The 22,741-nt window shown below is 46.5% G+C and overlaps 1 protein-coding gene across 1 annotated transcript in view; it reads right to left on the reverse strand.

Annotated features, from left to right (window-relative positions):
* Positions 1-22,539, reverse strand: part of LOC123019363 (vomeronasal type-2 receptor 26-like) — a 61,133-nt gene extending 38,594 nt beyond the window's left edge. Inside the window, exon 1 of the mRNA XM_044422190.1 lies at positions 22,393-22,539. Coding sequence (XP_044278125.1) covers positions 22,393-22,539 — 147 coding nt within the window. The remainder of the gene's footprint in view (positions 1-22,392) is intronic.
* Between the last annotated feature and the right edge of the window lie 202 nt (positions 22,540-22,741).

Consider the following 22,741-nt stretch of genomic DNA (forward strand, 5'->3'; position numbering starts at 1 on the left):
AATCCAAATAGAACCAAAATTTTAGTGAGAGTCTGCATAGAAAACAACTACATTCACTTCTCCCCATGCGACAAAAAGGTCATTTTTTGTTGACCTTTTGTTGAAGTGACTACATTCACTTCTCCCCATGCAACAAAAAGGTCATTTTGAGACACTCTGTGTATGTTTTTTCATGGTAACCTTTTTGTGAAGGCAATGCAGATTCCATGACTGATCATCAACAGGGTCACAGAACTCACAAACTTTTCTCCACTTTCAGAGTTGGGGAAAAAGAGACTGATCCATGTCTAATGAAAACTCAAAGCCAGTTGAACGATGCCCAGAGATACCATCTCTTCCTTTGGGGCCACTCGGTAGATGAATGGAAACTGAGTGTGATCCTCCAGAACAGGGTTAACCAAACCATAACTGATCTAATACAGAAAAGATGAGCCTGGTAGCTGGCACTCTTTTGTCTTTTGGAGGGACATCCAAAGCTCATGAACATGAAATGTCTAAGCAGGGGCCCATCACAAGGGTAGTGGGAGGAAAAGGGAGGGATAAAACATCCTAAGGATCATCTCTACACTTGGAATGCTATAGCTGGGTAGGGAGAGTGCGTTTTCATGTTTAATAGGTTTTAACGGTTTCATTTACCAGAAGTTTTGGATGCTGTGCTCATTTTCATTTTGTTCTTTTTTTATTGTAAAACCATCCTGAGGCACCTGTAGTGGACAGTTTAGAAAAGCTGTAAATCAATCAATCAATCAATCAATCAATCATCAATCAATATTTTCAAATGCCTTGGGCAAGGTTTTCACTTCACAACTTTTCCATACTTTGGTTTTTCTTGTTCAAAGTTGTCACCAAAGTGTTTTTCACATTTTCATACTGCATTAGGACTTAATTATTTTGATTTTACACATGAAACTTTTCATTCTGCATGATGCTACATTACCCTTGCTTCATGCTTTTCACACATCCGCTCATCTGTATGGAACAATGTAAAATGGTGGCATCACTTCAATTAGGGATTTGCTGGTTTTGTATATTCCAAGGACAATTTTGTCTACAGCACCCTCATCAGAGGACATATTTCTTCACTGGGCCATGGTGCTTTGGAAGAGGGTGACCTGAGAAGGTGATCACTGGATTTTGATGGAACTGTCCTTCCTTCTCTTCCCCAGTCCTACCTGAGGAATCTTGTAGATGCCTGACATGACTGGAATAAGAGTGGAGAAGTTTGATTCAGTTCTTTCAAGAATGGTCAGCAGGTTCTTATTCTTTCCACAGCTGAAATTGGGAAGGGGGCTTTCCCCAGTAGCAGGCAGGCCGAGCATGGCATAGGAAGTAGTCCTGCCATCAAAATGGCTCTCATAGATGTCATAGCCCAGGCTGATGTTTTGTAACAGCCTGTGATTCTGGTTGATCTCATGGATGGAAAGCAGGAATGATAACACATGCCAGTACCTCACATCTTCAAAACTGCAATGCAAAAATTATAGAACCAGGGCTCATTTTAATGAAGATTCAGAGGAGTTCCCGAATACATAAAGAGAAGGATTTGTTCAGATGGCACACAGATGTATGAGGGCTGCAGTCACTTGGATCTGCTGCAGTCATGGCTAGGGATGTGAAAGGAATCTGAGTTGAGCAGAAAATCCATTGGATTCACTGGTTTTTTATTTCCCAGATTCAATATGCTGACTGCATCCAGCATTTGTCAGATGTTCCACATGTTGCACAATCCCTGCTGTTCTTCCATTCCCACTATTGACAGCCAGTGGGGATGTACAGTGAACCAATTTCATTTTGTCTTGGCTTATTTTCCAGGACTGGGCCAAGCATGAGAGGAAGTGCACAGATGCTGCAGCAGTGGATTTCAAAAGTACTCATATGAACCCTGGCCGGGACCACTAACATCCATTGCTTCAATATGACAAACTCCTGAGGGAGAAGGCCAGTTCTGATGTATGTTGCATCTCACATCAAATGCTGGGTTTGAGATGAAACATCTCAGAATCCACCCTCCTAATATTTGCAGACTTCCTCTAATGAACATCCAGCTCTTCCAAACTTTGTTGACCTGAGAAGGAATCTGTAAATGCTTGCAGACCACCTCTTATGAAAGATTCCACATCTGTTGTGACTGCTTACAAAGGAGCTACTCCTAGCCTGTGATGTGGATGAGGCCAGCAGTCACTGGAGCAGCATTCCAGTTATCCCACCACCACCTGCCTTGTACAGCATCAGTATCAGCCACTGAAAGGGCAGCTGCACTTGGTGTGTGAGGGGGCTCTGCTTTTCCAAGGTGTGTGGCCCATGTCTTGGATAGCTCCTCACAAGTGCTGGTGACACATTACAGGAACTTGGACTCTGGGCTGCAGCAAACTGAGCTGGCCTATAGGGAGCCAAGCCCAAGGAATGCGAGGGATTTCCACCCACAGAGGGATTGTTCACACATCCCTATCAGAGGCAGAATCATCTGAACCCATCTTGCTGCAAATGCAGAGGTTTTATTACTCTCCTTCCTAGTTTGTGATTCCCACAGACACCCTATTGGCTACTGCATACATCAGACATCAGATGTTGGCTTGGATGGACCATTGGTCTGATGCAGCATGGCTCTCCGTATATGTATGTCTTCTTGGGATGCTGAAGGGTAGATGAGAAGTCCCAACTCATGGTGTGCCACAATCCCTGATGAAGTCACAGAAACTACTTTGCACTGAGAATCCTCACAGGCACATTCGTTCATTCCCTCCCCATCAGAAGTTTTTGATTTTCTCATTGACATGAGAGTGAGAGAGGTGCAACATTCATCTGGCAGAAGGCAATTTCAGGGAAGGCTTTGGGAAGCATGATCTCCTCTCCTTCCCTAGATCCCAAGTGGAAATAATTGAAGGAAACATCCCCATCCTCATGCCATGGAACTTGCCTGAGTTCACCCTCCCTGACTTCACAGATGGTCCACGATGTTTTTCATGCTACCTCATTGAGAGGAGCTGAACCTCAGAGACATCCAACTCATTTGCTGCTGCATAATAAGCAGTGATGGCAGGGGAGCCATGCGATGGCAGCACTGATTTGGGAAACTCCTAGGAAAAGCCCACTTGGCTTCAGCCTGGGTTCTGCCATGCAAGTTGAAGCAAACAGGTATTTCCCTTCAAACCATGCAAGCACTGTCCAGACAATTGTGAGACTGCTGGTCAGGATTCTTCCTATTAGCTTTCAAAAAGCACAAGAGGGGCAAAGTACAGAGCATAAGTTTCAAGGGGATGACTGTGGGGACCAGAACTATTGGCTGCCTCCTGGGCACAACTGGTGTGTTGGTTGGCAAGCATGAGAGCATCGTGGCTTACCTCTCCCTCTGCTTGGCTGGTGTTTCATAAAGAGCATAGTGTGGCTGATCACTAAATGCATATGAAGAAACAACACCACTGATCAGGTGGTCTCCTGGCCAATAATAGTTATATGCTCCTTCTCTAAACATACACACAGGACAATTTGTCTGCTGCATCTCAGAAACCGCATGAGGCAACAGCAGAAGCAATAGGAGCACTGGCATAGGGATACCTTGGTGAAATTCCCACATGCCCCATGTGCCTGCTTTTCTCACCCGCAGACCCAGCTCAACCAGAAATCTCTGACTCTTCAGGCCCACAGATGCACTCACACCTGAGCCAAAGGGGCCTTCTGTGAACTTCATGTGGGCACAGTCCCTGCATCTCTCTGCCTACCCTCAGCCTCACCAAGGCCCTTAAGAGCACTGTTGGTGTTTCACAAAGCCAGACTCTCAGGCACAAGGCATGCCATCCTCCTTGCATTTCCCTTATTTTTCTAAAAAGAAATCTCAAGGAGGTCACAAGGGTGTTGGCTGGAATCAACATTAATCACTCTGATTCTGATCACACAATGGGAGAGAGTTATGATCTCTTCTGCTGGACTCATTCTGTGTCTCATGGCACAGGGCATAGAGGGAGGAAAACATGTAGATAGTTCTCTTTGAAGAGCCTATAGCTTTTTCAAGCAGAGGATGTGGGAAATGGGACCTTGGCCAGAGCTCTGTCAGAGGCCTAAAAAGGAACCGAGATAAGGAAGATCTTTTGATATCTCAGCTGTGGGCAAAATGTGGCACTCTGCAGATTTCATCTGTGTTTCAATTGATAGCCAGGTTGATCTCCCAACCTGATAAAAGTGGTCCTTCCCCTCCTCTCCAGACACGATAAACTATGTGGTGTGCATTGTTTTGGTAATGACTAGGGTTGGGTTGAAGCCTAAAAGAATCCACCACTCTAGCATAAATGGGCTCCAATTCTTTCTTGGACCACTCATCTAAATTGGGCCAAGCTCAGAGGAAGTTTCCCAGCACTCATGGAACAAAGATTGTGTAAAGGGGATGTAGGAGCTGGGCACAGGAGCAGAGGGTCAGGAGCAGAAGAGAGAAAGGGAGGCAGGGCCAGAGAGGCTAGAGGGGTGAGGAGGAAGCAGACAGGTGGGGCCATCGGCCTGAGGGACTGACTTTATAAGGCTGCGCTTAGCTGTTGGCAGCACCGATGGACATGGCACAAACAGGGACTTGTTAAGGGCGTCGTCCCTTCTCTGCACCACTTAGCTGCTTCCCGGGCTGCCCAGAGACTCCCTTCCCTGGGAGGCTGAGGGTTTTTGTTTTGTTTCTTTCTTTGTTTTTGTTTTGTTTTGTTTGTGTTGAGCTTTGCTTTGCTTTGTTTTTCCTCCAATTTAAATTTTATTTTATCCTTGTGTGTGTGGGTTTTTGTCTGGGAGAACTGGCTGGGTAAGGGGTACTGCAGGACAGACATGGCAGGGGACCAAGGTAGGATCTCGGAAGAGTTCCTAAAGGCAGACCAGGAGATTGCCTAGGCAGGAGTCATGGGTGTAGCTGTCTGCTGCGACAGCTGTGACATGTTTGCCCTTCTCCCCCAGGAGAGGCAGGGTTACACTTGCCCTTGGTGCAAGCTTGTGGTCCTGCTAGAGGAGCTGAGGTACCTGAGGGCCAAGAGATCTCTCCAAGCCCCCCCCCCCAGAGCAGCCTCCCTCTGGACAGAGGGTGGAAGGAGAGGCCATGGGAGGAGCAGCCGGGAAGACATGGAGGCATGTCACCCACAGGAGGAGGAGGCCAGCATGGCCTCCTCATTCTCCTGGCACCAATCTGGAGCTGGGAAACAGGTCTCTCCGCTTGGAGAGGCTGGGGCTGATAAGGCCTGAGGGAACCAGCAGGGCCCCCCAGCCTGGGACCACAAGCAGCAAGGGGGCAGCTGCAGGAGAGGCGAGGGCCAGAGCATGGCTGCCCACCACCACCGGGAAGACACGGCGGCGGGTGATTGTTGTTGGGGACTCCCTGCTGAGGGGCACTGAGGCAGCGGTGTGCTGGCCCAACCTGGAGACAAGGGAGGTTTGGTTCCTGCTGGGCACATGCATCCGGCATGTGAAGGACAGAGTGGAGTGTCTTATTCGCTCTGGGGGTCACCAGCCACTCCTGGTGATCCACGTGGGCACAAACAATGTAGCCAGACAGGGGGTGGTCGGGATCACCAGGGACTTTGAGGCCTTGGGGAAGAAACTCAGGGAGCTAAAGGCCTAAGTGTCCTTCTCATCGAGCTTACCAGTCCGGGGATTTGGGCCCGGCAGGGACAGGAGTGCCTCCGAGGTGAACGACTGGCTTAGGATGTGGTGCCAGAAGAAACACTTCGGGTTCTTTGACCACGGCACCCGAATTCTTGCCAATGGAATTCTGGCAAGGGATGGGTTGAACCTCACAAGGATGGGGAAAAGGTCCTTTGGAGATGCTCTAGCAAACTTTGTCTGGAAGAATTTAAACTGAGTCGGGAAGCGGGGAGGGGTTAGGTCTCACTGGAACATGTCTGCACTTGACTAGTGTGGGGAGAGGATCAGGGCTCTGGGAGTAGGGTTTTAGAGGTACTGCAGGGACTGGCAGGACTCCTACAGAGAGGGGCCAGGTATCACAGAGAATGGGAGGAAGGAGGAGGCTGGGAACCCAAGGAAAGGAAGCAGTGGGAAGGAGTTGAGGTGCATGTACACCAATGGTAGGAGCATGGGTAATAAGCAGGAAGAGCTTGAAGCTCTCCTGGGAATAGGAGGGTATGACCTGCTGGAAATCACAGAAACTTGGTGGAATGAAAGGCAAGACTGGAATATGGAAATAGAGGGGTATCAGCTTTTTAGAAAGGACAGGAAGGGAAAGAGGGGTGGGGGTGTGGCTTTATACGTCAGGGAAGGGATAGGATGCAGTGAGATAGAATACAGCACAGATGGGGTTTTGGTAGAGGCAGTCTGGGTGAAACTTAGAGGTTTTGACAGGGAAGGAGACTTTACAGTGGGGGAATGTTATCTCCCTCCAGGTCAACTTGAGACCCTGGATGATTTCCTGACAGATCAGATTCTAAGGATATATCAGGGGACAGACACAGTAATTATGGGAAATTTCAATCTCCTGGATATTACTTCGGAGACTCACTCAGGGGTGACAACCAGGTCACGTCACTTCCTAGAAGCTATAGAGAGAGGGTTTTTTACACAGAATGTCCGAGAGGTGGTGGTGGGGGGAACATCCATCACTTGGTCTTGACCAATAGAGAGGAGCTGAAAGATGAAGTACAGATTAGGGGAGCTCTGGATGCAAGTGATCACTCCATCCTCTGTTTTGAGATCAGGGGATGGGGGATATGCAGCAGGTCAAGCACTAGAAGCTGGGACTTCAAGAGGGTCAACTGTGGCCAACTGAAGGCCAGACTGGGGAAAGTCTCCTGGGATAGGTTACTGGAAGGTAAGCGAGATGAGAAGGGGTGGATGGCACTCGAAAGAGAGGTTTTGGAGGTGGAAGCCTTGACGATATCTCTAGTTAGTAAGGTAGGGAGTCGGAGGAGAGTGCCGCCATGGATGTGAAAGGAGGTCGTTTGAGGGATTAGACGAAAGAGGAACATCCAAAGAAAATGGCTACTGGGGCAAATAGACAAGAGGGTATACTTGGAGTAGGAGGCCCAATTCAGAAGGATTCTTTGCAAGGCTAAGGCTGATTACAAGCTAAGACTTGCCAAGAATATCAAAAGCAACAAAAAGGGCTTCTTTCAGCATGTAAATAGGAAGAGGAAGGGGAGACAAGTGGTGGGACCACTAAATAAGGAGGAAGGAGACCCAGTGACTCATATGAGGGAGCAGGCAAAGATGCTTAATGACTATTTTGCCTGTGTGTTCTCCCCAAAGCAGGATGGGGGAGATCCGCATAGGAGATTAGATGAGGCTGGGGATTTAGGGGCACAGATTAGAGTCACCCCCTAGAAGTCGAGTGGCTCCTCAGGGCATTGGACATTACAAAGGTGCTACGTCCTGAGGGGTTACACCTAAGAGTACTTAGAGGGTTGTCAGGGGTTCTCTCACGCCTGCTGGCCTCCATTTTTGAGGCCTCGTGGAGAACGGGTGAAGTGCCAGAGGACTGGAGGGTGGAATCAGCGGTCCCAATTTTCAAAAAGGGTAGTAGAAGGGACATGGGGAATTACAACTCTGTTAGCATTATGTCCATTGTAGGAAAAACAATGGAAAGGCTCATAATAGAGAGAGATCTAGTGATGCTAGATAGGGAAGGGAGGCTGACAGCCACACAACACGGCTTCCGTGAAAACAGGTCCTGCCAGACATACCTTGTGGAATTCTATGACAAGGTTTCAAGCTGGCTAGATGGAGGGGATGCAGTGGAAATGGTATAGCTGGATTTCAGCAAGGCCTTTGACAAAGTGCCCCATGATATCCTAGTTGAGAAACTGAGGAGTTTTGGGATACACCAAAGCACTGTCAGGTGGATTAGGGAATGGTTGACTGATCGAGAGCAGAGGGTAACCATTAGTGGGGAATTGTCAGGATAGTGGCCAGTGACAAGCAGGGTCACCCAGGGCTCTGTCCTGGGGTTGATCCTGTTTAATCTTTCCATAAATGACATGGAAGAAAGGGTGAACAGTCTGCTGATCAAATTCGCAGGTGATACTAAAACTGGGGCAGTGGCCACAACTGAGGAGCAGGTACTCCAGATCCAAAAGGATCTGAACAGCCTACGGAAGTGGGCAGGAGACAACAGAATGGTGTTCAATATGAATAAGTGCAAGGTCTTGCACTTGGGGCATAGGAATAGGTGCCATAAGTACAGCTTAGGGGACAAGTGACTGGAGAGCAGCACTTGTGAAAGGGACCTCGGGGTACTGGTTGACTGCAGGCTAAACATGAGTCATCAGCATGATGCGGTGGTCAAGAGGGCAAACGCCACCCTTGGTTGCATAGCCAGAAGCATGGCTTCTAGATCCAGAGAGGTATTGCTACCACTCTACACGACTCTGGTGCACCCACAACTGGAGTATTGTGCTCAGTTTTGGGCCCCTCATTGCAGAAAGGATATAGCCAGGTTAGAGTCAGTGCAGGGTACGGCCACAAGGTTGGTGGCTGGTTTGCAGGGGATGGGGTATGAGGCGAGACTGAGGGAACTGGGTCTCTTCAGCCTGGAGAAGAGGAGACTCAGAGGGGATCTGTTGGCAACATATATGTATGTGAGGGGATGTCACACGGAGATGGGTAGAGACTTGTTATCCCCTGCAGAGGAAGGCAGGGCATGCTCCAATGGAGCAAAACTCAGGGAACCAAGGTTCTATTTGGATACCAGGAAGCACTTCCTGACAGTTAGGTTCCCGAGGGTGTGGAATGGACTTCCACGAGAGGTCGTTGTGGCTCCATCGGTGAGGGTCTTCAAAGATAGGCTGGACATGCACATGGTGGGCATTTTGTTAGTGGAGCTGGCTGGAGTCGGGGATCAGACTAGATGGTTTGGGGGACCCCTTCTGACTCACTCTTTTTCTCTGTTTCTATGTGCACAGAAAGGGGCTGCTGTTGAGGCAGTGGTAGTGAGTGGCTTCATTCCGGGAGATCAGCGCACAAATGTTGGGCAGGAAGTCAGAGTTTGTGGCATTGCAATGTGCGCCAGAGTAGGGAGAGGCAATCCAGGGTTTTTAGTAGATTCCTACCCCAGTTGCATGCAATCAACTTCTCCAACATCCCTGGAAAAAAACCAATGGTGCACAGTTGTCAGGTTACTTCCTTCCTACCTCTTGAGAGGACCACCAGGGAGTTTATCTGATATGTGAATTTTTTCTTTGGTAACTGAGGCATTTGGTTGGGCTGAGTTGACTGCAACAGGCAGCTTCCCCACTCAGTTCCAGAACACCGAAGCTGGTGACACACTCCAGTTCCCCAAAGGAGTAGCAGCAGCAAGTTATGCAAAAAAGGCTGGATGTGGTCCTCATAACCCCATGACCACCATTTGAGCATCTGCAGGTCCAGAATTTTTCACCCCTGACCATAGCCCAGAAAGGGTCAGATTGGACAAGGGGCCACCAGGATCTCTCTGCTGCCCTTTGGACTACTTTCAAGGTTTGCCAGCAGGGGCAGACCATGCTTCCACGCATAGTGCAAGCTCTTGCCAGACACAGGTCTTTGAGGTTTTGTTGATTATCCCAAAAAGCAATCTCAAGGACACCTCCAGTGTTTTGACAGGTTTCAAAGTAATTCATCATCTTTTTGAATATCCCTAACAGCAAAAGCATCCTCTCTGCTGCTGAACCCATTCTGTGCCCCTTGGGTCCAGAGTAGGGAGAGAGAAAAACATAATTGAGACTATGTTTGGCATTCAGTTATTAGTGCTGGGACAACAGCCCTGAGTACATCATTCATCAATATGTTCCCTTTTCCCTCTGTTGCCTTCAGCACTCACATTCTTTCTATCTGTCTGTTTGTCTATGGTCATATGGACTAGTGGAGACACCATCCTTGAATCTCTTGCTTCTCTGCCACCACTTCGAGGATGAGTGGAAAGAGTGTTTTGCTCAATAAGGCAGCCCCCAACACACTGTGGCCCAGATGTTTTGGGGTCACAATCTGGGAGCCCTGAGCAGTGGAGAAGATCTCTTTGGAGAGTAGGGCCCTCAGGGATCTCCTAATAGCAGATCCACTGCTGGGAAGTGAGAGGACTGTTTGCAGGGCAAAGATGCATGGCCCAGTTGAACACCAGCACATTTCCTGCCACCTGCCATTCCTGTGGCCCTCCTGGAAGCTTGGCCCGCTTCCCTTGCCTCCACTCTCTTCCCCCATGGGAAAACGTTGATTCGTCTCACCATTCTTGCTGGGCAAGTGCCCTTTTCTTTGTGCTCACCCTCCCTCTTCAGCCCCAAGAGATGCACGTGGGTAGAGGAGCCCTGGGACAATTGTTCTTCCTTTTTCAGTGTTGATTGTCCCAGAAAGGAAGAATGGAATGCCTCCCACATGTGCTCATGCCAGGCCTCTGAAGCCATGACTGGTTGATTGATTGATTGATTCCACTTCTGTACTGCCCAATAACCAAGCCTATCAAGACATAAAATCATATCTGTGGGGAAGGGAAAGAACTCTGACCCTAAGTTTGGTGAGCATGAATGTGGATGGGTTAGTCCCCCACAGGTCATGGAGGGCAGAAAGTGTTTGCTCACTCTTTCCTCATTTGGTGTGGCACATACATCCCATTCTTGAATTCTTCACTAAGCCCTGCTCTTCCAGCCCTATATGTTAAGGAATGGTCAGGACCACCTCTCTGAAGGAATCCTGCTCCCTCAATGGTGTTGATCACCATATTGAACTATTCTGCAATGTATTCAAAAGTCCAAAAGCTTTTTTAAGCTCATGCCCTGCACCAGCTTCATATACTTGCAACACACTGCATTTCTCTGCCTTGGGGAAAATGCCTTCAAGCAGGAGAAGCCTAAATATTATTTTCAAAGTTTCATTGTGAGTAACTGCACAGGATATACAGAGTCCTACATTCATCTCAGCTTTGCTGTTCCGGCCTTAGCAATGAATTCCAGAGCTCTGCTCCCTGGACTCTGGTTCAATTTCTCTCTGGTCCTAAGATGCTCTTCACCAAGTGTTACTGGGAGGAACATCACACCCTGGAGGTGCTCAGGAATGCTGTTTGGATAGTATTCCTAAAGCGACATTTGTGGTGGCTTTGGTCAGATGCATCTCTACAATTGTTTTGTCCAGTTCATCCTGGTGACATAAACAAAGCTGATGCCACATGATGGGCCGGCAGCAGATCTCTTAGTGGCTTCTCTTCCAACAGCAGCATCAAATCCAAAGCTAGAACTCTTCCAACAGCTGCTTCCATTCATTCAAATATTTCCAAAGGGCAACATGACTTGAAACCAAGTGATTTGAAACAACATTCAAGGTGGTGAACACCATGAAAATGCAGAAATGATAAAATTGCTTTAACAAAGAAACTGTAGGTCATTGTTTGGGTAAACCATGGTGAAACCGTGGAGTATGATGACTAAAAAGGGTTGGTTGTCATGTTGTGCAACCAAGCAGTGAGCTTGCACAACAGGAAACCATGGGGCTGTATGTGGTCACCTGAATTCAGACTGCTTATGGTGGGGTGGTGTATTTTTACATCCCTTGGCAGTTCGTGACTTGCTTTATGGGTTGTTGAAGCTAGAGTGGGTTAACATGCATCTGAAACCAGATGTAAACTTTACTGTGGACTTTGACAATTGCCTCCACCCCCAATCCCTTCAGCACTCTGGCCATCAAGTGCAAAGTCAGCAGGATTCTGTCCCATTTGATTCCTGGACTGGGAAGATGCAGGTTGTAGTCCCACTTTGCCATGGATCTGAGAAGGGAAACTTGAGCAAGTCACAGACTCCGAGCCACATCTATGTTTTAATAGTAGGGAATAGTATGGAGAATGGAATGCAGGAAGGGATAAACTCATGACCCAGAGGGGCTACCATGCAAGAGGAAGAACATTGAGAAACAGATCCAATAACAAGAAAAGCAACAATATGAGGTGCAATTGGTGCCAGGGGGTCTGCTGAAAAAACAAGATATGGAAGCATTGCCTGGATTATTTCCTATCTTCTATTAATGCAGCAATCTGATTGCCAAAACCCTCTCGGTGGTTCACAACTGTTAAAGGGAGAAAATGCAGCAAGATAAAAATGTAAAACTCAAAACCTTGACACTCCAACTAAAAAGCCAGACTGAAAAACAGAAACACTGCAAAGATCTAAATCTACAAGGCAACTCTGAAAACAACACAGGCTGAACAACTTCATATGCTCAGAATACCAAAGTCTTTACATGCCATCAAAAGGTCACAAGTTGGTAAGGACCTCTAGGGGGTGCATTCTATCACCTTGGGGCCACTACAAAAAGACCATCCTGTTAGCAGGCATCTAGAGACTCACTCCCAGGCTAAACACTGATCATATTAATCAGATGTTAAATCAGATTGGAGAGAAAGATGTAGCCCAGCAACACATAACTGGAGGCCAAGATGGAGAAGACCTGCACAGCCACCATGTACTTCCCCTTGGTTCTCAGGTAGGAGGGCACAAAGGACACCCAGACACTGCAGAAGACCAACATGCTGAAGGTGATCAGCTTCGCTTCATTGAAGGCCCCAGGCAGCTTCCTGGCCAGAAAAGTCACCTTGAAGCAGATGACAGCCAGGAAGTCAGAAATTTTCCTTTCCATTGCAAGTCATGTGAGTGTATCTGCTTCAATGCAAAACCAGACCTTGTTCTGTCTGGAAACATGCACTAAACTCAAGCACCGGATCTCAACCCATTAAATGCTTTCTGGAGGCCAAGTGACTCCTTTTGAGGGGTTCTGAAGCTCAAGATTACCTGGCAGACAGCAGATCTTAAGATACAGCCAGGCTGAAGCTCAAGAAGGAGACCTCCCTTTTCTGAGGAGCGGAGAGAAGTGGCTTGACAATGAAGAGGCTCCAACCATGCTTGGCGTTTTTGGGAAGAGTTAGGTTTTCATCCCCACTCAGTCATTAACCTCGAAAGGTGATCATTAACCAGTTACAGATGTTAAAATGTTGTTGTTTTGAGGATAAACTTTAGAGAAGCACATGAGCTGCTTCAGCCACCATGCAAGAAGGTGAGGAGTGGGAACGAATGTAAGAATATCAGGAGTCTGTTGACAAAAGAGAAGTGGCAGTGCTGGCTGGATTATTATCTACATTCCTTTATTGTAGCAAGCCAATAAATGGCTGATTCATAAGACTAAGAGCACAAAATACAGCCACATGAAAAATTTAAAAAAAATTCAAAGAAATGAAAATGTAATTAAAGGCCACACTGAAATTCAGCAATAATGCAATGATCTAAAGCTACCATTCCAGATTTAAAACAACAAATGTTGATGAATTGTGATGCGTTGAAGAAGAGGAAAGTTTTCACATAGCACCACAAGTCACAAAGTAGGGAGCCAGGTCATGTTCTCTGGGGGGGTTAATGAATGACCTGGGGACCACTACTGAAAAGACCACCCTGTTAGGAGATATGCAAAATCCCAATCCCAAGCTGAAACACTTCAGTCAGATGGTATCATAGCTATTGATCATGAGGTGTTCCTTCATATTCAGCTCAGGCCTCAACACGATGATGTAGCACTTGGGAAGGAAGATGAAGCCCAGCAGCCCAGCACTGGAGGCCAAGATGGAGAAGACCTGCACGGCCACCATGTACTTCCCCTTGGTGCTCAGGTAGGAGGGCACAAAGGATACCCAGACACTGCAGAAGACCAGCATGCTGAAGGTGATCAACTTTGCTTCATTGAAGGCACCCGGCAGCTTCCTGGCCAGGAAGGCCACCATGAAGCAGATGGTGGCCAGAAAGCCCATGTAGCCTAGGGCAGTGTAGAACATCATGAGAGACCCTTCATTGCACTGTAGGATGATGTGTCCAGGCTGGGAGTGCAAGTCTGAGTCTGGGAAGGGTGGAGCTATGGCCAGCCAGATGGAGCAGATGACCAGTTGGACAGTGGAACACGAAATGACAATGGAGTTGGCCAAGCTTTGTCCCAGCCATCTCTTCACTCTGTTGCCTGGCTTGGTGGCCAAGAACACCAGCACCACAGTGATGGTTTTGGCCAGCACACTAGAGGTGGCTACTGAGAAGATGATGCTGAAGACTGTTTGTCGGAACAGGCAAGTTGCTTTCCTTGGCTGACCAATGAAGAGGAAGGAAGACAAGAAGGAAAGCAGGAGGGAAACGAGGAGAATGTAGGAGAGGTTCCTGTTGTTGGCTTTGACAATTGCAGTTTCTTGAAATTTAATGAAGATTCCCAACGTAATGCCTGCAGTTAAAACCCAAATGAGGGTGAAGAAAGCCAGGAGAATTCCCAGAGTTTCCTCATAGGAGAGGAAGGTAATTCTCTTGGGGACACAGTGAATTCGGTCCTTGTTTGGGTGTTGATCTTCAGGACACCTGCTGCATTGCTCTGCATCTGGAAAGAAGGAAAGCCACCAATGCCACCATCAATGGTACATCCAGAACAGCATCTACTGCATTTTGTAAAAAAAAGGATGTGGGGAACCTCAGAAAATAATTGTATGTGGTCCGAGAGCTGGAGAGGCCAAATTCCCCAGGGATAGGACACACCTTTGCTTCCCTGGCTGTGTGTGTTGCATCACCAATCACGCGAGGCCCTGCAGTTTCAGGACATGCCACCCCATCTCTGGAGGACATGATGGAGATAGTGAAAGTCACAACTTAAGAGTCAATATGAGTTCAATGAAATGTTGATAAAGTTTGGAGATTCTGGCTAAAGGTCTGGAATATAACTCCAATAGATGGATGGATGGATGGATGGATGGATGGATAGATGGGTGGGTGATGCTTAGCTGTGCCAAAGCCCAAAAGGTTAAGGGAGTAGATCTGCAGTTTTCCATGTTCATATCCACAGCAACTGGTTGTGTGAACCAACTTCATGTGGAAGGAAATGGCCTTCCTTCATTTTATTTTACTACCTTGTTATGTGGCCTACAATGCAGAGTTGAGTAGACAATTTGTCTAGTTCCTAAAAAGGGTCAGGATCTGACTCAACATCTTGCGGAGGTTGCTTCCAAATCACAGGAACAGGATGGATTGGCCATGGATTGGCCATGGTTGCAGACCCACTTGGGTACAGACCTGACTTCACAAGCTATGCTCCCCAGTAATGTCCTGAAGGGAACATTGGTTAATTCCTAAGAAGAAAAGGACTTCATCACAATTGAGATGATGCATTTTGTCATCAACACTGATAAAAAGGCTGACCACATGAAGAAGGCTTCCCCTGCCTCAGGGATAACATCACCTTTGGCAGTACATGAGTTTCAGGGTGTTCCATTGACAGGCAGCTAGAGCTGAAAGGGTTCCTGCTTGCTCACTGAACAGCTCACTCAGGGTTGATGACTCCTTTGGAAATGAGGCACTAGTTACACAGAGAGTTTAGGAAAATGCAGCCATTTATCCTACATCTGGAAGGAAAAGCACTTCCTCTGTGGAGACCCACCTTCCTTTGTGGAGATAGTCCCATATGCACACAGGGCACAGGTGTAGCAGCAGGGTGGCTTCCCCTCCTGAATCTGTTTGGCATAACCACGGCGGCAGCTCTCCACGCACCTAGAATGAGGCGCCACCTGGCAGTGAGGAGAGGGAACAGTGTGAGGAGTCCATTTCTTGGCAGTGAATTGTAAGGTCTGATGTGCCCAGTGGGAGCTCAATTCCCACTGACAACCAGACCCTTTTGAAATGATTCTGGAGTGCGGCTATTTTATACAGTATGAATGGCAAGGAAGCCAGTTTCATGCACTCATTTGTTCGAGCATTGAAATTGATCTTTTCAATGTGAATTGAACATAACTGAACTGTGCAATTTATTTATATATTTAGCACTTTTATATATCATCTTGTAGCCGCACGATTGATAATGGAATTGACTCAAAAGGCATGCTTGACACAATTTGCTGTTACATTACAGGTATCCGTATCAGTATATTTGAGGAGAGGACAATAAAGATGACCCAAAGTCTGGAAACAAAGCACTGTAAGGAGAGACTGAGAGCAATTAGCTAGATTTGCCCTGAGTAGAGAAGACTGAGGTGCAATAGGAAAGCACTCTACAAGTACTTGAAAGGCTTTCACAAAGAGGAGGAAAGAATCTCTTCTCCATCATCCCACAGAGCAGGACACAGAATATTAGACTCAAGTTAAAGGAAACAATATTCATGCTAGATATCAGGAAAAGATTCCTAACTCAACCTGCTTCTTGTGCACTGAGGTACTAGAGCAACAATCATGGGAAATTCTGGGGGAGCAGAGCCCTCCCTTGCCTGTGGTACAATGAGGAGGTTTTCATGGAAAGGCGATTTTGCATGTATGGGCACAAGTGCAACTCTTGTTATGTGTTATGTGCTGCCTTCACCACATAGGTTTGCAGTGAATGGTAATACAGGTCCTATACATGTTGACCCACATATTAATATATCATTACTGATCCACATGCAATAATAGGACAGAAATGATTTCCCCCACCTTGTTAAAATGCTTGGGCCACACAATGGCACCTGGGTTAATGCTGAGCTTTCTCCCTGAGAATTCCACTGTCTTCCAACTCCCAATCGTCACTATTTCAGGGGTGTGATTTGGAAACAGCACCCAATTCCCAATAACAAATTGGACTTCCAGCCATCCATTCTTGTCCAAATGAAGCCCATCCATGGAAGTGTTAGAATGTCTGATGCCTCTTAAGAAATGGTGGAACTAGTTTGAAAGAGAAGACAACATGTTAACTTAATTTATTACTTAATTGCATCTCTTTGCCACTCCATAGCCCTAGAACTCCCTGGGTTGAAAGGATGTTCAGTAGTTTAGCCTCCTTCGGTCTGAATTCAGTTTACTGAAGATAAGGAGCATCCCATCTGCACTCAGATTTCCCAGTTGAGACACCGTATTTGATCTCCATCTATTCCCCTTAGCATTTTGCAGATGAGCAGAATCAGTGATTTCATGCAGAGAAGCTCCCTTTCACTGAAACCCAGCATTCCCAGCTGGTCCCTCCAGAAGTCTCTCAGATTCCTGTTCTGGACCAGGCTGGTTGGGGCTGAAGAGAGAAAACCTCTCAGTCACATAGAGGCATTTAGAGGGATAGTTGACCTCAGGAATGCCCTGCTACAAAAGCCACCAGCAGTACAAGACAGGGATTCCGTTGAGGTAGGGGTTCCCTGTTGAAGGCCATCCATTGAGGGTGAAATTGCTACACTCAGTATTATGGTGGTCTCCATGAAAATGCTGTCTCCTCTCTCCCCTCCACTTTTTGTCTCCACAAGCACTTCAAAAGGAGGCAGGGCACTCTGGAGAAGACAATTCTGTTAGGGAGAGTTGAAAGCAGAAGATGAATGGGGAGTCCAAATATGAGTTGCATTGAATCTGTAAAGCAATCCAGGGCCTTGAGGTGGATATGAATTTACTACATAACAAACAAAAGAAGACATAACATAGATGAAGAAGACATAACAACACCTGCCCAATGGCCAGTGTTATTGAGATAATGTATTATTTAAGAAAGTAGCCCTGAGGAGGGCAATAATATGATCCACGACTTGACACACTGCTCTATAAGGAGAGACTGAGGGAATTGGGCATGCTCAGCCTTGAAAAGAGAAGGCTGAGAGGGGACATGATGTCCCTCTATCAGAAACTCACAGGATGTCACAAAGAGGAACGTCAAGCTCTCTTCTCCCTGATCCCACAGTGTAAGACCCAGAAGAATCAATTCAAGTTGCAAAAACCCAGATTCAGGCTGGACATCAGGAAAGCTTCCTCATTATCACAGCATTAGGACAGTGGAAACAGCTGCCTAGTGAGGGGATGGGCTCTCCCACACAAGGAATTTTCAAAAATAAACTCTACTATCCTATGATGCTGTGATTCTATTTGCTTGGAAGGGAGTAGATCCCAAGTTCGTACATCTTCACTGAAATCATGTGAAGATGGGCCTTTGCTCTGGCTGGAAGTCTCCATGTCACCATGGCTGAAAGATCCTTGGAACATCACTGATGGCTTCACAAGCTGCACTTGTCTCAAAGAGGTGGGCAAATTCTTCCCTGAGGAGTTGTTCCAGCATGCAGAATCAGGATTCTCTATGCACTTCCTAAAAGCAGCAGCGCAGGTTTGGGCAGAATCACAGAAATTTGGTACCTAAAACATCCCAAAGTTCAAGCTTGCACTTATGGATGCCAGGGATGAGCATATTCATGTGGAATGATACCACACGTAAGAAAGCACTGGTTCCAGCCCTATAATTTTCTCTTAGCAGGTCATCCATCTTGGGATTGCATCAATGTTTAGGAATAGGGTTCTAGTCATCCATCTGAGGACCAGAACTAGACCAGCAGCCTCTAGAACATGGGCATCCCAGCTGCAACTGACCTGACAACACCTTAACAAGAAAGGCGGTACCAGGAATTAGGTACTTGTGATTGAAATTCATCCAATCTATAAGAGGTTTCTTTGAAAATGACAGTACCACTGGAAGAGAAGACTTCAGTGTTTTGAGTAAGAATGGGTTTATCATACTGGGTTTTTTTGTTTTGTTTTGTTTTCGGAAGAAGGAAATGGCATAATCAACGCTACTACACTATAGGAAATCAACAGGAGAACAACACTCAGAGTCATCACTGCAAACACTTTGACTAAGTGAGCTGCTGGAAATCAATGGAATGGATGGAGCCGGAAGAAGTGCCAGGCATCATAAAGCACATTAAGCTGACTGCAGAAACTTATAAGTCCACTGGGAGCATGACAAGCTGGACTTTTCCCACAAGGTTGGGCAAACATCTGTGAATCTTGGAGCCTGTGTGCAGGATCATGATTCTTTGGTTGTGTGACAGTTTGAACTTCCTGATTACTTTCCTCAGTATTTGAAGCTGCTTCATACCAAAAACACTTGATCAGATCAATGATCAATCAAGGTCAAAACAATACTGAAAAATACACAATATCAGAATGAAGTGAGAAAGCAAAATGCTCATGAACATGGTGGCAAGATGTCTCCATTAGTTCATGCTTGCCTGGAAAGACATATCCATACCAGTGGTGGCGTGGGAATATCGACATTCAACAGTCTTCTTCTGATGGTTGCCAAGGGGGGGATTTCAAAGTAGCATTCTGCCATGGTGGGAGCTCTCATGCTTCTTTCAGGGGTAGCTCTGCACAGAGCACATTGCAGAAATAAAGGACTGAGTTGAACAATGCCTACCATCACCAGTGGAGCCAAATTGTACCTTCCATGAATACTCACAGAGGGAATGCAAGACAAGGAGGTGCAAAAGCATTTGAGCTGCCAAAATGATCAATCCTCCAGTAGAGCTTGGACTTCTGTGTGTAGACCAGGCCAGGAGACCACTCCTTCAAGGGAGAATGCAAGACCAGCTACCAAGGTCATCAAGTGGGAACCACTTGAAAGAGGCTGTTGATCTTTCTCTAGTTATTTCATTCCCTTACGGCAACCATAGGAATACAGGCCCTCCACAGTGTCCCACCTTTCACTGCCCTGCTAAGCTTTTGCAAATTCAAGGCTCGGGGATTCCTCATGGAAGTAATCCAACTCATACTTAGTCTTCCATACCTTCCTGACCCTCAGCTTTCCCTGAGATCATGGTCCTCTCCAGGGAGCCTTCCCTTCTCATTGTGTGTCTGAAACAAGAAAGTCTCTCTTTCATCAAGCTTGCTTTCAGGAAAAAGCCTGGCCTGATTTTTTCCAGGACTCACTTGTTAGACTTATTTTTGGTCCTAAGCAACCACAAAGTTCTCTTCCTGCACCATGTCTTGGACTCAGGCTGTTTTTGCCAGGATCCAAAAATATGCCACTGACCCTCATCCAGCACATTACTGAATCCTGGCACTGGTCAGGGACCATCATGGCTGTACCAGCAGAGATTACAGGGATATAGTGGCACATCTCACCTGCAAGCTGACTTTTTTCAACATTCAAAGGAATGATTGCGAGCAAGACTGTGCTTTGTGGGACTGAAGAGCTCAGGGATGGAGGGGTGAAACACTGACCTCTCTGAAACAAGCTGTGCAGGTTGGAGCAGTACCCATAACATTGCAAAAATGAAGCTAGCCCTGCAGGATACCAGGGATGTGTGTATACAAGTTGAATGATAGAGCAGATTGAAAAAACTAAGTTGAGCCCACTCAGTTTTCTCTCTGAGGTTCATCCATCCTGGACTAAGTCAAATGTTAGGATAGGGACCAGGTCATCCCTCTGAGGTCTAGAACTAGACCACCAACCTCTGGAACATTGGCATCCTTAAGATAGTGGCAAATGACCCAACAGGACCTTCTCAGGAACCTGAGCCAAAAAGAAGATACCAGCAACTAGATACACATTATTGAAATCCATCCAATGTATAACAGGTTTCATTTTAAAAGTGAGTGGATCAAAGTGGAATGATAGGGCAGGTGGAAAGAACTGGGTCAAGTCACCCTCTCACGTATATGGAGGTTATCCATAAGGGGAGAAAGTCTGATTCATTCTGGAGTTAGACCAGCAACTAGTAGAACATGGGCATCATTCACACTGCCTGCACATTCCCCGACAACACCTTCTCAAGAAACTGAGCCAAAAAGGATTTGCTAGCAACTCGGTATTAGTACCTGAAACTCTTGGAGTCCAGAACAGTTTTGTTAGAAAAACATTCTCAGTGTCCTTATATGGTTCAGAGGAAAGAGAAATTGCTCCCAGGACATTTTAGAGTGCATGCCCATGTAGCATTTTCAGGGTAGAGTGAAGGCAGGAAAGTCAGCTAAATTTCCCCTTCTGCAATGCCATGCAATAGGCATGATGATACCCTGGCCCACAAATATGCTCAGCTGAACCCAAATCTTTTGCCATTTTCTGTGAAAAAAGAACAGAATAGAGGAGTACCTGCCAGGGCTGCAGCTTCTGCATTTGCAGTCTGTCTCCTCTTCCAGCCATCAATTTTCCATTGAATCGGGATGAAGATGCAGCATTTAAGGCATGGGCTAAAATTTGGACACTGTTGTAAATAAGAAAGCTGTCTTGTGAAAAGACCCTTTCCAGCTCTTCATGGGGAAGCACCTCCAGTTTCTGCTTCTCTGAATACCTTGACCAATTTTTCATGGAAAAAGCATGCTTTGAATAAAAACAATGAAAAGCATTCTGCCAAAATTGATCTGTAGCATGAGAACGTGGATAATAGTGGTCAAGTCTTGTCTTCTGGGGGCTCTTCATGACAAAGGACAAAGATCCATGGAGAGGCTGAAGGAAATTGGAATCATACAGTAAATACATATTCATGTCTGTCACAGTGGTGGTGATCCAGACCTTTCCTCCAATTGGTCCCCCTCCATGTATTATTGGGAAGATGAAAATTGGAGCACAGCCATAATAAGAGTCTGCATAGAAAACAGCAACATTCACTTGTCCCCACGAAAAATACAGATCAGCTTCAGGCACTGTGGCAAGGTTTTTTTGTGGTAGTCTTTTTGTGAAGGCAGTGCAGATTCCATGAGTGATCATCAATGGGATCATCAACCTCACAAATTTTTCTCCATTTTCATTGTCGGGGGAAAAGAGACCAATCCATGTCCAACCAAAACTTGCAACCAGTTGGACAATGCCCAAGTATTGGGTTTCTTCCTTTGGGGCCATCTGGTGGATGAATGGAAACTGAGTCTGATCCTCCAGAAAAGGGTCAACCAAGCCATAACTGATCTAATGGAGAGAGGAAGAGCCTGGAAGTTTGCACTCTTTTGTAATTCGGATGAACATCAGAATCGCAAGAACATGAAATCTCTTAGCAAAAGCTCATCACAAGAGAAGTGGAAGTTGAGGAAGAACGGAGGGACTAAACATCTCAAGGATCATCTCTAAGATAGCAAATCAATAGTTGCTTGGGCAAAAGTGGGGCCCTCCTCTGCTGAGAGACAAGACCTCTCCCAAGCTGACCCCAGCCTAGCAAGTGCCTATGCAGGACCAGAACAGTAACCAGTAGGTGAGCATCCTGAAATGGCTCTTTTTGTTTTCGCTTTGGACTGACCAAGGGTTTCCTCCTTTTTCAAGGCACTAGTTTGATGGAAGAAAATCTCATTGGACAGTTTTTTGCTCATTGGTCAGTTGCCTTGTTTGAAATATGTTTGCCTGACTTTTCACTTCACAGCTTTTGTATATGTTGGGTTTCCTCTTCCTTAGTTGTCAAAAAGGGATTTTTTCAATTGTCATACTGTATTAGGAGTTATGTATTTTGATTTTACACACACAATTTTCCATTCTGCATTATGATATTTGCTATGTACTTCTTGCATGTGGTTTCTGTATTCCAAGGAGAATACCCTTGGTTGTAATCCCTTCCCATTTCAAAGCACCAGTTCCCAGCTGCAACACCCTCAGCAGAGGACATGTTCTGTAGGTGGGTGAAGGTGCTTTAGGAAAAGAGCTGAGCCAAGCCAAGCCTAGCTGGATTTGGGTGGAGCTGGGCTCTCTTACCCTCCCAGGGCTTACCTGAGGAATCTTGTAGATGCCTGACATGGCAGAAATGAGAGTGGACACTTCTGATTCACTTCCTTCAAGAATGGCCAGCAGGTTCTTCTTCTTCCCACAGCTGAAGTTGGGAAGGTGGCTTTCCCCACCAGCAGGCAGGCCTAGCATGGCATAGGAAGCCGTCCAAGCATCAGAATGGCTCTCATAAATGTCGTAGCCCAAGCTGAAGTTGCGTAAGAGCCTGGGTTTCTTGTTGATCTCATGAATGGAAAGCAGGAAGGACAGCACGTGCCAGTAAAACAGAATGTGGAAACTGCAACTTGAGAGAAATAGAAATTATGCTCATTGTAAGAAGAAGGTTCATAAATAA

Source organism: Varanus komodoensis, unplaced genomic scaffold, assembly GCF_004798865.1.
Source record: "Varanus komodoensis strain SLA01 unplaced genomic scaffold, ASM479886v1 scaffold120, whole genome shotgun sequence".
NCBI lineage: Eukaryota > Metazoa > Chordata > Lepidosauria > Squamata > Varanidae > Varanus > Varanus komodoensis.